This window comes from Mya arenaria, chromosome 5 (assembly GCF_026914265.1).
Source record: "Mya arenaria isolate MELC-2E11 chromosome 5, ASM2691426v1".
Classification (NCBI taxonomy): domain Eukaryota; kingdom Metazoa; phylum Mollusca; class Bivalvia; order Myida; family Myidae; genus Mya; species Mya arenaria.
In genome coordinates, this window is record NC_069126.1 from 57,537,663 (window position 1) to 57,553,439 (window position 15,777).

General features: G+C 34.8%; 1 protein-coding gene and 1 long non-coding RNA gene across 2 annotated transcripts; one reads left to right on the top strand and one right to left on the bottom strand.

The window, feature by feature from the left end:
• Positions 1-365: 365 nt before the first annotated feature.
• Positions 366-3,777, top strand: LOC128236306 (uncharacterized). The gene is made up of 3 exons (XR_008261312.1): positions 366-494; positions 2,288-2,490; positions 3,656-3,777. It is a non-coding gene; the product is annotated as an uncharacterized LOC128236306 (long non-coding RNA).
• A 4,731-nt stretch (positions 3,778-8,508) lies between these two features.
• Positions 8,509-10,496, bottom strand: LOC128233421 (uncharacterized). The gene is made up of 2 exons (XM_052947090.1): positions 10,250-10,496; positions 8,509-9,552 (listed from the first exon to the last, which is right to left on the bottom strand). The coding sequence occupies exons 1-2, from the start codon at positions 10,470-10,472 to the stop codon at positions 8,957-8,959; spliced, it is 819 nt and encodes a 272-aa protein (XP_052803050.1). The 5' UTR covers positions 10,473-10,496; the 3' UTR covers positions 8,509-8,956.
• Between the last annotated feature and the right edge of the window lie 5,281 nt (positions 10,497-15,777).

A 15,777-nucleotide genomic window follows, 5' to 3' on the forward strand; every position in this document is an offset into this window, starting at 1 on the left:
CACCCCGTGTGACGTCACACATATCCCGGCATTCAAGACTGACCCGGCAAACCCCGGCAAAGAACTTATTTTATGAATGAAAGCTATTAAGAAATAAATCATACGCGGTTAAAGAGTTCATGTCATGTAATATTTTGTGAAATAGCTTTTATGTTTAAAATTATTTTTTCAGCACCAATCGAACTATTGTATTTGTTTGAGTAAATTATTTGGATTATACCTATCACAGTGTGTCAACGTTATGCCTATTGTTATTTTGGACTATAGGGTGTAGTTTTTAAGTCATACACAATATGGCGGCGATTATGCGGAAATGAAATTGAATATTACTTCGAACACGTTCTTATACAAAATAACCCACCTGTATTTAGTGCTATTGCTTTAACATCAATCGAAGCAAAAATGGCATCAATGTATGCGTCTAAAAATGTTAAATTTAGATGGAGACAATCCAGAAATGAGCTGCCAGGAAGTGATCGATTTCGGACACGAAGGTACATGTACATTAGTCCGAAATAATAGACGTGTTATACGGGATTCTTCCAATCCCTACGGTCTAAACGGTTTTGTGCAAAATGCGGGAGTGTTGAAAAATATTGAAATTGTATTAAGTGAAGTATTTTATGGTTGAAATGGATAATAAAGTAAAGATTTATATTCATATTTTACCATGGAAGTGCAAAGCTATTTTGCAAAAAAACAAGCATTTAATGCATTAAAACACATTATTTACCTTTTCATTAAAAGGAAAGTTGACTGACACAGACAACAATTATGCCAAGTGGAACAACTTGACCCAATCGTAATAATTCGGCCACCTCCGACAAGCTTCGAGATAATACATTGTAACAACTCGGCCTTGGCCGAACAATCTGAACACCTCAGCCAGTATCCAACAGGGATTGACTATCTCGAAGCTTACCGAAGATGGCGAGTTGTTACAATTGATGGCCGAAATGTTCCGATTGTTGTAAAATTGTGAACTGCAGCCTTGCAGGTGCCCTTCATGTATATATTGTTATGTTTCGACAGAATGAAATGAAGAAAAAACCATCAAACTCATAATTATTTGCTTGATATTACTTTTTGGTGACGGAATTTATATAAAATAACATTATCTGGTAATATTTCTTGTTTTTATGATATGTTATAGATGCAATATGCTTTAACCCAGAATCCCGATCGGAATAACTACCCACTTCGTACAAAACAATTTGTACGTGAAGAATCTGTATCAAAAATCGTAAAAAAATCTGTCAACGTACAATTATTTGGACTAGAAGGTACATCTAGCTGATCTACATCTCTTAGTCTAAATATTTGTACGTTGACGGACTCTTTTTACGATTAAAAAAAAATGTATATATATGGCAAATCCTTCACTACAACATCTTCATGTTACTTTCAATTCAGAGTTGATTATTTACTAAAATTATTTCGCATTTTTAATTGTTGTTTAACCTGAAACGTCTCAACCATCAAAAAAGAACATATATGCTTTAATAATCTAAAAAAATAGACGTGTTATATGGGATTTTTCCAATCCCTTACGTCTAATCGGGTTTGTGCAAAACAGGGTGGGGGGTGAAAGATATTGAAATCGTAGTTAGATAAGTATTATATGTTTGAAATAGATATTAAAGGTTTATTTTCGTATTTTAGTTATTACCATGTAAGTGCAAAGATTTTTTTCACAAAACAAGCATTTAATGCATTTAAACACAACCATTTTACATCTATGTAAATCAATGCACCGCAGCCTTGCAGGTGATCTTCATGTATAACAGTTTATATCATTATGTTTTGACAGTATGAAATGAAGAAAAACACTCATCAAACTCATAATAATTCGTCAGCTTTTATTTTTTGTGTACATAACTCATATATTAGATATATATAATTATCTGACCCGGAATCCCAATCGGAATAGCTACCCACTTTTGGTACAAAAAAATTGTATGTGAAGGATATGCCATTTCAAAATTTGTAAAAAGATCAGTTAAGTTACTATTATTTGGACTAGTGCTTCAAGTGTTTGATTTATTGTCTCTATAATGTATAATGCACCTGTCAATTGTAGAGCCAAGCTGGGAGCTGCCTAAAAATCAGTTACCCAGTTAGCTCAGTTTGACAGATCTCCATGCAAGTGTTCACATGGTCGTGGGTTCAAGCACAATACCAGTAGCATCTTTTCTCAAAGGTTTACTTCAGAACCCATCATCCATGAGTAAACAATTATGATTTTTTTATTAAATATTACAGGTCATGTTCTTTTGTAAACTTTCAGATTGAGAAGTGCCTGGATACAAGGCTAGTATTGTTAACATCATCTGATACAATCAACTGGAACAAAGCTGAAATGGCTGTCTGACCTGACTTAAAAATTGGATGGCAGTACATCAGACTAGAATATTACAAGTATTGAGGTGGACAAAATGAAACCTGAGCCTACCAAAGCTGACAGATTGCACAAGAAACACATAAATGCAGGTATTTACTGAGATACTGTAATTATTTTTTGAAACTTCTCATTCATTTAGGAAGTTCAGTTGAAACAGAGTTGGCAAAAAAAATGAACAAAGGTATATACATTTTGAATTCTAATTCAAATGAGAACTTTACTGGCCAGCACAGAATGGTAAAATGCTAGTCTACCAATATAAATGTGCCTGGTTCGAATCAGTAAAGCTGATGAATGTACTGGTTGTGTATCCAGGATGTGAGTAGGTCTGCACTTGGCTGATAATGCATATCATATGTTTAAGCTGCACTCTCACAGATTGTCTGTTTTACCAACTCTTTTTTTATTTCTTGGTCTTGTAATGAATTATTTTATGCGAATTTCTGAACACTGGACATAACAGACAACTGGAAAAAGGGGATCGCTGCTATCTTATATTAATTCAGTCAAAAAAGACAACTGAAAATATTGGAACGCTGTTTTCTTATTTTAATACGGTCAAAAGATGATGTTCTGTGCCAAAAATCTCATTATTAGTAAAGCGTTAGCTTTTAACCATAAAACCAATAGTTACAAATGTAAATATAAAAAACATGATCTTATCTTTTGTCAGCAGTCTTATTTCATCAGTTTTCGTACTGCTTTTCATTAGCTTATTCCAAGCCAAAGAGTAAAAGAAGTTGTCAAAACCTTCAATCTGTGACTGAGAGTGCAGCACTCTTACAGATTGAACGTTTTGACTACTTTGTTTATTTTTTGTCTTGGAACGGGCCAATTTATGTAAAAATGCATGTTAACCATTCATATAAGATTGCTGACAATAGATTTGTCAGAAAATGTTTATATTTAAGTTCAAAATGTTTTATGCATTTTTCTTAAACCGTTAGTAACGCTTTAAGCCATAAAACCTTTCTTTTCGACCTGAAATATGGAAGTCTGCAATCTAATATTTTGTCAGTAGTCTTATATCACTGGTTTGCAGATATTTTAGCAAAAAATAGGTCATTCCAAGACAAAAAAATACAAAAGTTGTAAAAACAGTAAATCTGTGAGAGTGCAGCTTTAAATGACTAAATGTTTTGATTTGGCTCAATTTTCACCTAAAATCTTATAGTTTTGTGGCATCTAAATGGTTTGTTTTTAACAACATTACATGTGCATATGTATATATTTGTTCTTAAATTTGTAATTTAGATTGGAAGATTCATTCTCTGGAAAGTAGAAAAGGGCATGTTACATACTGTTATCACTGCCATGACAGAAACCATATTGAGGAGCTGGTCCACCTGTAGGAATAATTGCGCTATTGGTTGGAGCAGCACTATTACCCAGCCATACAGCAGCACTTAGTTTGTCATAGGGAGCATTTCTGAGCAGTTATGGAAACCACTAACTATGCAGGTATGTCATAATCAAAATCTTGGTTTATATATTTTTTTTATAATTTAGCATCTGTTGAGAAGAAATTTATTTCTAGATTGAAGGCACACACTATAGATTGATGCCCAAAAATACATTTCTTATTTTAATGCATTATCATGTCTAACTCATTTGACTTAAATGATCAAAGCAAAAGCAAATGATTAATCTGCAGATATACAAATGTAAGCTTTTTTTAACTGGGGAAATTGTTGCCACTTGTCTATTAATTAAAGAACACATTTATAATTAATAATGTTTAATCTGTACACAAATCATATGCCTTCTTTGTTTTAACCATCAATGTCAAAGAGTCCAGCATGATAATGCATTAAATTGAAAAAAAAATGCATTAATTTATATGAACCCTTTAAAACAAAGACATTTCCTAAATCCAATAAAAAATAATTGAATATTGATGCAGAGTTCAGTTAGAATATAATATAACTTGTTTTGCAGTTGTTGCAGTGAAACTTGCACCAGTGTGTTTTCTGTGGAGATAAAGAGATAGTGTCCAGCAATGAAGACCCAACTCAAGATCTGACATTGTAAGGCCAATATGAAATAACTGTGTGGGAAAATGGGAAAAACCTGCAGTCAGGAATGCACGGAAATCATCAAAAGAACAGTGTTAAATTAATCTTGAATAACTTGACATTTATTTTGTTTGACATATTTATTCATGGTGCAGTGAAAACATTCTTTTTTTCTCATGGTTATTTAAATTTAGAATTGATAGGAGGGAACATCACTATGTAGTTTCATGTTCATAGTCAGATCAAAACCCATGTACATGCCCAAATGAGCATTCGAAAATATCAAAATGGTACTTGTTGTATGTAGTGTAAGTTAATTAACATAATAAACAAAAATATTTAATCAATTTCAATTTATTATGCCCCTTTCAAAGAAGAGGAGTATATTGCTTTGCACATGTTGGCCGCTACGTCCGTCTGTCTGACAGTAGACCAAAGCTTTTCCGGGTGATAACTCTACAATTCCTAGACCTATTGTCAAACTTGACATGAAAGTTTGGTTTAACCAGTAGATGACCCCTTTTGATTTTAGGGGTAATATGGTCAAAGGTCACAGTGACCTTGAACAGGAAGGTGTCAAACCATACATCTGACTGATAAGTTGACAATGCCTGCACCTATGGCCCTCAAACTCAACATGGAGGCTAAGTCTGACTATTAGAAGATCCTATTGATTTAAGGGGTCATTGGGTCAAAGTCAAGGTCACAGTGACCTTGAATGCTAAAAGGTTGTACTAATAATGACTGGACAAAGCCTGCACCCATGGCCCTTGAACAACTTGACTTTGGGGTTGGGCCTGACCAGTAAGTGAGCCCTATTGATTTGTCACAGACCATTGAATGCAAAAAGCTTGCCTGTGTGACAACTCGACAAAGTCTGCACCCATGGCCTTCAAACTTGAAATTTATGTTTGGGGTGACCAGCAGATGACCCCTTTGGATTTGGAGGTCAAGGTCACATCTCCAATATTGGTCATTAAAACTATGTCATTTACTTACTCCCTGCTGCTAAGAGGATACATGTTTATCAACAAATATCAGCCATCATCTGAATATGAGTGAAAACTGTACCAACTACCCTCATACTTTAAATAGCATAATCTTAAAACTGCCTCAAAGGCATCTTTTGTCAATGAAAAACCAGCTGTCATTTCTGTCCATGCATATTTCATTCAATTGTCCAGATATTCTTGACAACATGGCGCTAATTAATGCTGCAGGTTTGAAATTTAAGACATTAGTGTTTTTTTTCTTCAGCACCATGCAGATTTATTAACCCTTTTATAATAAAAACAAACTTGAAAACAAATTTTAAAGATATTAGTTTTTTTCATGGTATGATGCCACAGCACCATGCAGATTTGTTTTCACTTTTATATCAAAGAAAGTAACTCGAGCACAAATTTTGTAGATATGTGGACTCTGTTGATAGAAGTTCTGGGAGGCATTTTTAGGGTTGAAAGAGCATCATTTTAAAGTTATATTTTTATTATGTCCCTTGAATCTTGGGTATAGTTTGTATTGTATTTGCATTTTAAAGACATTGGCTTCAACAGACCCTAATGAAATGAAGGAATGTAATTGCTTACTGAAACTGTTATAAGCGACGTCATAAATTGAAGCAATTTTAACATAATGAATATGCATTTAACTAATTTAAAGCTGTTCAAAATTAGGAAATTTGAATTAAAAATCTTGTAGGCCATTGGATACATGATTAAGTAGGGCCAATATATTTGTGCTTATTATAATCACATTTATCCTTCTTCATCTACCTTAAAGAGTGTTCATCATTTGTATGAAATCATTTGATCACTTTGCGGTAGTGTTTGCTTGCTTCAGTTACGTCACCGACAGTCTTGCAGCGCTTTCAGCGCTTTGATTTATTCTTATTGCAGAAACGCCTTCGGCTTTTCAATTGAGCCGAACAGAGTAGTTTTAATATATTTCGAAATTATTTATTAAAATGGAATCATTGTGAAATGCCTCACAGCTAACTTGTTATCCTATAAAACACTTAAGATGTTTGTATTTTTTATAGATTCATGTATTTATATTATATGCCATGTACATTTTTTAGAAAGCTTTATGAAGTGGTGTATGCGAAAACGGTATGCTTTCTGTAAATCTCAGTGTGGTGGATTTCTAAGTATCGAATTCGTGAATAATACCGACCAAGAATGCTTTACGCGTGACAGTCTCGACGTGCCCGACCCAATGCTTAACGTGTGACAGTCTCGAAGTGCCCGACGCAATGCTTTACGTGTGACAGTCTCGACGTGCCCGACGCAATGCTTAACGTGTGACAGTCTCGAAGTGCCCGACGCAATGCTTTACGTGTGACAGTCTAGACGTGCCCGACGCAATGCTTAACGTGTGACGGTCTCGAAGTGCCCGACGCAATGCTTTACGTGTGACGGTCTCGAAGTGCCCGACGCAATGCTTAACGTGTGACGGTCTCGAAGTGCCCGACGCAATGCTTAACGTGTGACAGTCTCGACGTGCCCGACGCAATGCTTTACGTGTGACAGTCTCGAAGTGCCCGACGCAATGCTTTACGTGTGACAGTCTCGACGTGCCCGACGCAATGCTTTACGTGTGACAGTCTCGAAGTGCCCGACGCAATGCTTTACGTGTGACAGTCTCGACGTGCCCGACGCAATGCAAAACGTGTGACAGTCTCGACGTGCCCGACGCAATGCTTTACGTGTGACAGTCTCGAAGTGCCCGACGCAATGCTTTACGTGTGACAGTCTCGACGTGCCCGACGCAATGCTTTACGTGTGACAGTCTCGAAGTGCCCGACGCAATGCTTTACGTGTGACAGTCTCGAAGTGCCCGACGCAATGCAAAACGTGTGACAGTCTCGACGTGCCCGACGCAATGCTTTACGTGTGACAGTCTCGACGTGCCCGACGCAATGCTTTACGTGTGACCGTCTCGGCGTGCCCGACACAATGCTTTACGCGTGACAGTCTCGACGTGCCCGACACAATGCCCAACCACACCACTCTTTTGATAATCACTTACTGTCCTTTGTTTACTATTTACCCACCGTTCCTTGTCTACAAAGACTGCATTACGTAATGGCTGCTTGGCTTTGACAGCAGAGCAGATTTGATGTTCGAGGGTGTATACTTTTGCCTCGCGCCCGTTCCTCGCAACCGTGTGTTGGCAGAGAGGTTTTGGGTACTCTCTCAATATTTCTTTTACGATTTTTTTTCCGAAATGGGTAAATTTTTGACGTTTTTTCTCATATATTGCAACAAAAAAGTAAACTTGGACGATTTAAGGGGGTTGCGACACCTCCATCCCTCCCTTGAACCGCCAGTGGACAGCTACCTTTATTTCACACATATGGTTTTATCAATATCTATGAAAGTTTATGTTCGAGCTCGGGATTGGCCTTGCGTCAGCGATATTGTGTCAGAATGCTCGCGGAAGTCGCCGTGCACTTTCTTTTACGGCCGGTCGTCCCCTATGTTGATTGTAAATGTTATTAAACGTTAAAAGATGTCCCAATGCTAATAGAAATTTAAAAGACATCAGTTTCAACGACACAACTTGTTGTTGAAATACTGTATTAACATGGAAAAAATGGGTTCAATTCATAATGGGATGAACATTTCACGTTGCCGCGGCCTCTAGGAGCATTATTTATGAACTGAAACGAGTATACTACATGTCGCTTATAAGCAAATATCAGGTCAATGAATGTAAATACAAAATTATTCTCAATTTATAATTATTCACTTGGTGGAAAGGCACCCAACACTATTAAGTGTACTAACTTAAGCAATAATCTGTGTTTAACCTAAAATACTTCAAAACCAGACATTTGTAAATTCATATTTCAATTAGCAATACAAAACTTCTCAGACTATAAAAACTAACGTAATAATTTAATAAAAGTACGTTTAACATGTAGCAGCTATGGCTTACATCTTAAGCGAGTATATATTTAATTCTGACGATGGTGGCTAAAATTTGAAGGCTATCGTGTTTTGTTTATCTTGCCTCTGGCAATTGATTTTAAGTTATTATGTCTCTTTATAAACTGAATTCGCACTCTTTGTGTTGAGGTCTCTTCAATGTGTTTTCAAGTTGGAAGAAAATCAGGGAAAACCATTCAAACTTCGCTTATCCGAGTCGGAGTCAACAACTGAATAGAGTCGGCCCTACTCATCCGTGTGCACGCACCAACATCCGGTTGTATTGTGTTTATTGCCGGAATGTTGACAGTCTGCTGCTTCGTTAATAAAGATATAACTATTATATAAAGGTACGCTTTCAAAGGGGAGAACATTTAATATACCTATTTTTCTTGATCCTATAAGTGATCACAAAATACACAATTGGTGTTACTTACTGTCTCATGTACCGCTTTCCGATACAACTATAACACGTTTGAGCTTCAAAACAAAATAATCATATATAGTATAATTTTCATAGTTTTGCAAACTGTGTTCTGTTTAAATTGAATATGAAAATACATAAATTATATGTTATGTCAAGGGGGATAAACAGTTCAAATCGTATTTTAAGAGCCATAAGTGCACACAACACATGTTAGCTCCTTTCCATTTGTATAAGGCGGACATTCCAACGCCCCGCAGACCGATTCAACCAGATAAAACATGGCACCATTCTTGTTCTCATGGCCTGCGTCTAAAGCCTCAGGTTCACTGTCCACGCATGCATACTCTTTTGCAGCAGCATAGTTGTAATAGCCGGACATAAGATACCCGTTGTACTCTTTTTTCCAGCCATCGTGACACTCGAGTTTTGCTGGAATCATCAAGACGTTCGAAGCCGGCGTCCTGCAAACTGCACAAGGGACATCATGGTTATGAACTGCGCTCATGAACGTTCCTGGTGTCTCATATTCAGTGCCGTATATCAGGTTTCGTGATCCAGTTGTCGCATCCTGACCCCACTGTGGGTCTCTCGGCAAACAAAGGTTATTTGTCCCAGCTCCCGGGTGCGAGTAATGGCCACCGGCGGCGTAGCCTTCGTAGATCAGTTCAGCTCCTGTATCGGCAGGACAGGCTGATCTTCCCCATCTTATATACGTGGATCCGTCGGATAGACGCTCATGGATAGAAGCGTTCAAAGCGTCAATTATTCGGTTTTGTTCTGTTGATTAAAAAAATATTAAGCACAATTTTCAACAATCTTCCCTTTAAATACAAATGCCTCTCCAATCAGGAAATTCGATTGAAACGGGTTAGACATAATAAAGCAAAATTACATGCATGTATTTAGCAGACGAATATTTAATATTAAACGTGAATTATAAGGAAATATCAAAGTGAAAGTACTTAATTTACACAAGTTTGTAAACACTGAATGATCTGCACTGTTTACACAAGCATGGGGAATTTATATTCAAATGCAATAAAAATGACTTATTAACCCTGCCTGAGCTACGCGGTTTAAAAATCATTCGTGTCCGCATACTCTTTAAAAACAAAATACAAATTTCGAGTGTAAAATTTATTTATGTTTCATTTAAAACAATTATAGGCATGACTGTAAGGACGTAGTGGAAATGAGTGCTGTGGAACAGTCACCATATATCGAAATTAATCATTTCAAATATACAATGAAAACTTTAGGGAAAGGTCTTACACACATATTTGCAGATCTCTGTAAATATAAGCCAAATGATTATTTCTTAATTATCAGCATTAAATATATGTACAATCAATATTGTTATGACCTTATAATTTCATTTTACTGAAATCACGGACATATAAATAAATAAATAGTGTTTGTCCGTGCTCAGCTTAAGCGATGTATTCGATCGTGATAGAATAAGTTTAGCATTTACCTTCGAACTTTGCAGCGAAGACTTTGATAACTTTGGAAAGATCAAGCTCGCCTTGTTCCAATGTAAGAAGCTTCTCAAGAACATGGTACTCGTATTCAAACTTGTTGTAGCATGTCGGAGACTCAGTCTGTCCGTTTGTACAGCACTTAATGACAAATGCAACAAATAAAACCAGTGTTTTCACAGAAAACATCGTTGCAGCAAAACAAGGCGAAACACACATGGAATACACAAAAAGACTGCTCAGTTATATCCACAAAAGAGAGTCACTTTTTAATTTTTAAAAACATTTATTGCTTTCCTATATAGCCATTGACAATGAATTATGAATGTAATATAACTCAGATTGTTTATGTTATACACCAAGTAGTATCAAATGCATTGTTTATTGATACTTGTACTTACATTTTACTGCATGTTCGTGGGCTTTTGCCTCTTCAGTGCGAATCATTCTGTGGCAGATTTATATTTTCAACTCATAGATAGACCTTTATCTTCTTAAATAATATATAGATATATTGCAAATCATGGATATAACAGCGCATGAGCCATTTTTTGTATATGAATAAAATTTACAATCAATCTACAACTTCTTCTGTCATTCTATTTTGGAATGAACTCGATCTAGACCCAAGAAATTTGCCTTCACTCTCGACTTATAAGCGTAATTTACAACGCAAGTAGCCTAAAATGGCCTAATGTTCCATCTGTTTTCGACTTCGGAGAACGCCGCTTGTCGGTGTATCAAGCTTGTAGAAGAAATAACTGTTATGATATTATTTCAGATTTGTTTAATTATTATCTTCGAGTCATTTATTTGGAGATCTTCATGAACAAAAAAAATACATTAAAACAATTTGACTTTTGTTAACATTATGTGTCCTATACGCGACAAATTGTAATGTTCATACATCTTACCAATTTTGCATAATTTACATGAAGAAAATGTCTACACGTTTTTAATCACATACATCATAGTTAACTTTTGAAAAAAAATCTGCAGTCAATGAATCAAGGTAGCCTTATTTAACGTGCGTAAAACTTTAAAAGATGTACTCTTACTCTCAAAGAAGATTAACAACAATTAATACAAATGTTTTTATAAACCAAAAAAGGATAAATAAAAGTCGAAATCAATTGTTCTTATGAAGGACACTGAGTTAAATTTGAAATTTAGGTGCAGACCAATCTCAACAAAACTACGTGTCAAGATATTAAATCACTGTTCATTGTTATAAGTAATAAGAGTGTCACTTTAACCGATATGCTCACAACATAGCAACATCCTGTTCTTGTCTGTATCATATTCATCTTCAAATACGATGTCAGTCGTATTATCAAGCTCCACTTCGTCATCGTTTTTTCCGAGTCATTGTAATTTTCTTTTAACCTAGTACATTTTATGATTTATTGTGAAACAATCTTTACACATGTCGACATGTTTTTGATTATCTACTTGGCCCTCTTATCCAAACACTTCATTCTATATCTCGAAGTCATAGTGGGTAGTTTTTAAGGAAGTGTTGCCAGGTGTTCAACCGATAGTTGATCATCGATTTAAGGGGTGCTCTACAACCATGTTTTTACTGTTATAAGAGTCTAATGAGAACTCTTGAGAACCTAGGGTCTTTTGGGCAGAATGTGATTTATCTCAATTTGTTCACCTAATACATGATTACATAAAATCATAAATACATAGTATGGCCTTCAATAGACTCGAGTAAGGTTATGTATATATTTTGGTTTACCATTCAGCAGACAAAAGCATTCGATTCCATCAAGAAGATGGCCATGTACAGACAGTAAAGCTATATGGAATTTGTATTAGTCTTTTTCTAGGATTTAACGGGGCGCCATTGTTGTATCACACCTTGTTAGGATGAAAACTAACTTTTCTGCAAAGTTGTTAATTTTTTACTCATCAAAAAGTAGACATGACATTAAGGTTATGTCATTGTTGCACATGAAAGCCATTCAGTCCGTAGGACTTCTTGTTACGGGACCAGATATCAAGAATGTTGGCGCCGTTCTTTATTTTGCATTCAACTAACTAAATCAGGATAATCAACCAGCTTTTTGAATGTATCAGGTACTCATGGTAGGCTTTGAAGTGTTCCAATGCAGACAAATATATGTGCAGCATCCTCACATGGTTTTAAAAGGCATTATATCAGCATTTTTAAGGACGATGAAACTTGACCAAGGTAAAAAAGGCAGTTTTGTCCACAATTGGATTGTGGCCGTCGCAAGGCGGTATCTAACAATCCTTGATAAACATACCTAGTTTTTTTATAGTATATATGCACTGTGAAGTTTTGTGCTTTTGTTCTATGTTTCTTCTTTGTGTTTTGTTTTTGTTTTTGTGTTATATGTCTTTGGCGTTTACCCTGTGTCATTTAACGGGGTTTATGTTTAAACATTTAGCTACTTACCTTGTTTCTGTAGTTTTTCACATAAGTATTGTAAATGAACTCTTAAATAGCTGCCCGTTCCATGAGCACAATTTTAAAATATAATTTATCTTACAAAATTATAAAACACTTATTCATCAATGTATGTTTATGTGTGTAAACTGCAAATGAATTTTCACGCTGTATTGATTATGCAATAAAATATCTAATTTGAATGCCATTTTACGACTTCTGTTGAACAAGTACAAATGTTTTTATATTATTGTGTTTTAACAATTGTGTAAAAATATTAATAATTTACCAGCATCAATCATTATTGTGAAATATTTTACTAAAAGTCATGTAAATTACACACGCGTTACCTGCACAATCATAAGAAAGTAGAGGGAATTATTGATGAAATCCTCTAATATGTATTTAAAATATGGCGTGGTTTATATTATTAGAAAACCTTCATGAGATATAAGAACGATAATTTACCAACTTTTATCTCATAAACGATCTTTATACATTGAATAAATAGTACAAATTGCCTTTTGTTATAGAAATGAACATAGTTTACAGCTCGTGTCTCAAACACACTTATATCAACGCACGCTTATTCTGATTCAGAATCGAACAAAAACGGCATAAACTTCCACGCCAGACATAAAAGGTGTTTAAACATAATACAATTGGCCATATGATGCCCATGTTAAGTGCACATACTGTCGGAAAGAAACCAAAATGCAAAAACTCAATAAAAATGACCTAAAATGGGTACAAGAATGGTACACTTTGACTAAAAAGCAGTTTCAAGTCACGCAATTTTCTATTTACATTTTAGTAATCGTTCAGCTTAAAAAAGTGTGTTAATGCTAGAGACATTAAAAAACGAGATAAGCTAACACGTCTGGCCTCCGGGAAGGCGTATTTACATTGCAATGAAAGTGATATAAAGTTACAAACCAGGTCAAGATATCCTCCCAAAACACCAAAATAACTTCACAGACCGCCATTTTGTTCAGCTCCTAACAATTTGCTCACTTTAATTTCCGCAAAAAAACAATTTTTGTTGGACCCCCTGCTGAATATCAACACTCAGTTTGTACCATGATTCTCTATAGAATGTTACCTTGAAGTTTTAAACTTAACTTACCTGATTTAGGTAAGACTATAACTAAAGTAAATTTCAAAGTTTAAGTGATTTCCCTTAGATCCTTACAGTCTCGTTGATATTTGCAAATGTTGCACACACCATAGAACAACAATTGTATATATGTATGTGAACGCTCCTTATGTCCACTTATCAGGGTTTCTTTTACATATTATACAGTTATTGGCAGCTTAGTTTAATTAATAGATTGCATTATGAAATATTTTGATTTACTGAACTTATCAAGTTGATAATTTTGCTTTTTCTATATTTATCTTTATTTTCGATGTTTAGTTTTGTACTCGTAATATGTAATATGAATCTTGAATCTGGGCTATAGCGTAAAATGACAATTAAAAGGGGACCCGTTAACATTTACAAATTTAATTCTGTGCATATTCTAAAATGACACACGAGTATTTGAGAGGTTGCTCCGCCGTAGCAATTATTAGTAACCTCATTATTTGTCCACAATTAAAGATTCACCAATTTCTTTCTTTTGTCATATATATTCCGAACATAAGTTTCTCGAACGATTATTGCTTTAACATCGAAATATGTAACAAAATTAAGCGTTCATGAAAAAGGTACGTTTGAATATTTTGTATAAACCGGTAAACCTTGGTGGGAATTTCACTGTCTCCACGTGCCTTACTGAGTTGACTCCTACTTGTTCCTCTATTGATTCGTTTTTGATAAAATTTATTATCATGTGTGACATATATAACAATCACGAGGCAATTACAGGGTATAGTACAATTAGATAGGGCCTACTATAATAACACTTAAATTATATTCATGTAGTGATATGCTCAAAATCACTCTTCTTAATTGTACATTAATGCTGCGTTCATGATGCTGATATGCTATTATTAGGTTATCTGTGTATCACATGAGCATTATACATCATTCAGAAATAATGCAAACTCATTAAGAACATATCAGGCCATCATATTATATCTACATGTAAATGGTTTTATCTTTAAGCTGTTCAATTTTTCAGAGTTTTAAACGTATACTGTTATTTGCAAATAAGCAGTCCTTACGTTCTCTTTAGAATATACATGTACTATACACTGATGTAACAATTATACTTATATCAGACGAATATACGAATGCCAATTATCACATTTTGTGCAAATATTTACGGTTGGAAAGGCGTGCACATCTCGAGGCAAGCGCCCACAACAGTCCCGTTCTAACGCCAATCGATTATAGAAACAAGGGACGTAATCGCTACCGACTAATTTACTTAGTTCTGTTTAATGCTAGTTTATGTTGAAATGTTAAAGTGTTACTATGTTAAGTTATGTACTCATATTCTTATGAATTTAATAAGTCGCTTCAGTACCTTACTACAAATTACAAATTTTCTTTGTAATTTAACTGTTAAAGGACTGGTTCTCAACTTCTCAAGTTTGTGGTTTAAAAGTGTTTTTTTAAAACATGTCACCGTTTACTTCTAACCATGTAAGAATCTAGTTTTCTCAGTTTTCTGAAAGAAACTGTTCTTATTAAACAGAAACTGTTCTTGTAAATCATATAGAATATTCAACTGTTTGTTGTATTAGTTTCTGACTGATTATTAAAAGGAAATTGATATCTTTCTTTGTGTTTATTTTACACAAGTATACAATACTAAATGTAAGCATGTGATCTCATGTTCTGTAATAGTAACTTGTAAACACTAAAAGATAGTAGATAATGTTATTTATATAAAGAAATATACCAAAAAAATATTGTAAGGGAACATTGGTTCTTAAAACGGGTGCATGCACTGTATCTATTTGCCTTAATTAAGATGTGCAAAGATATTTAAATAATAATTAAATCGATTTATAATAGATCATTGATCAGTTTTATAAACCGATTATCGAAAGTAGTTTTTTCTGTCCGATTCCCTACACTATAATAACCTGAATAAAATTACAAGGAATCAGAGGAAAATGCCAAGACATTAAATTAAATTCAAAATAAGTAAG

Bases quoted from the DNA above. Each gene is read 5' to 3' on its own strand.
- LOC128233421 (XM_052947090.1), bottom strand. From the start codon at position 10,472: ATGTGTGTTTCGCCTTGTTTTGCTGCAACGATGTTTTCTGTGAAAACA. The intron at 9,553-10,249 runs GTAAATGCTAAA...TTTAATCAACAG, and splicing joins CTTCGCTGCAAAGTTCGAAG to AACAAAACCGAATAATTGAC.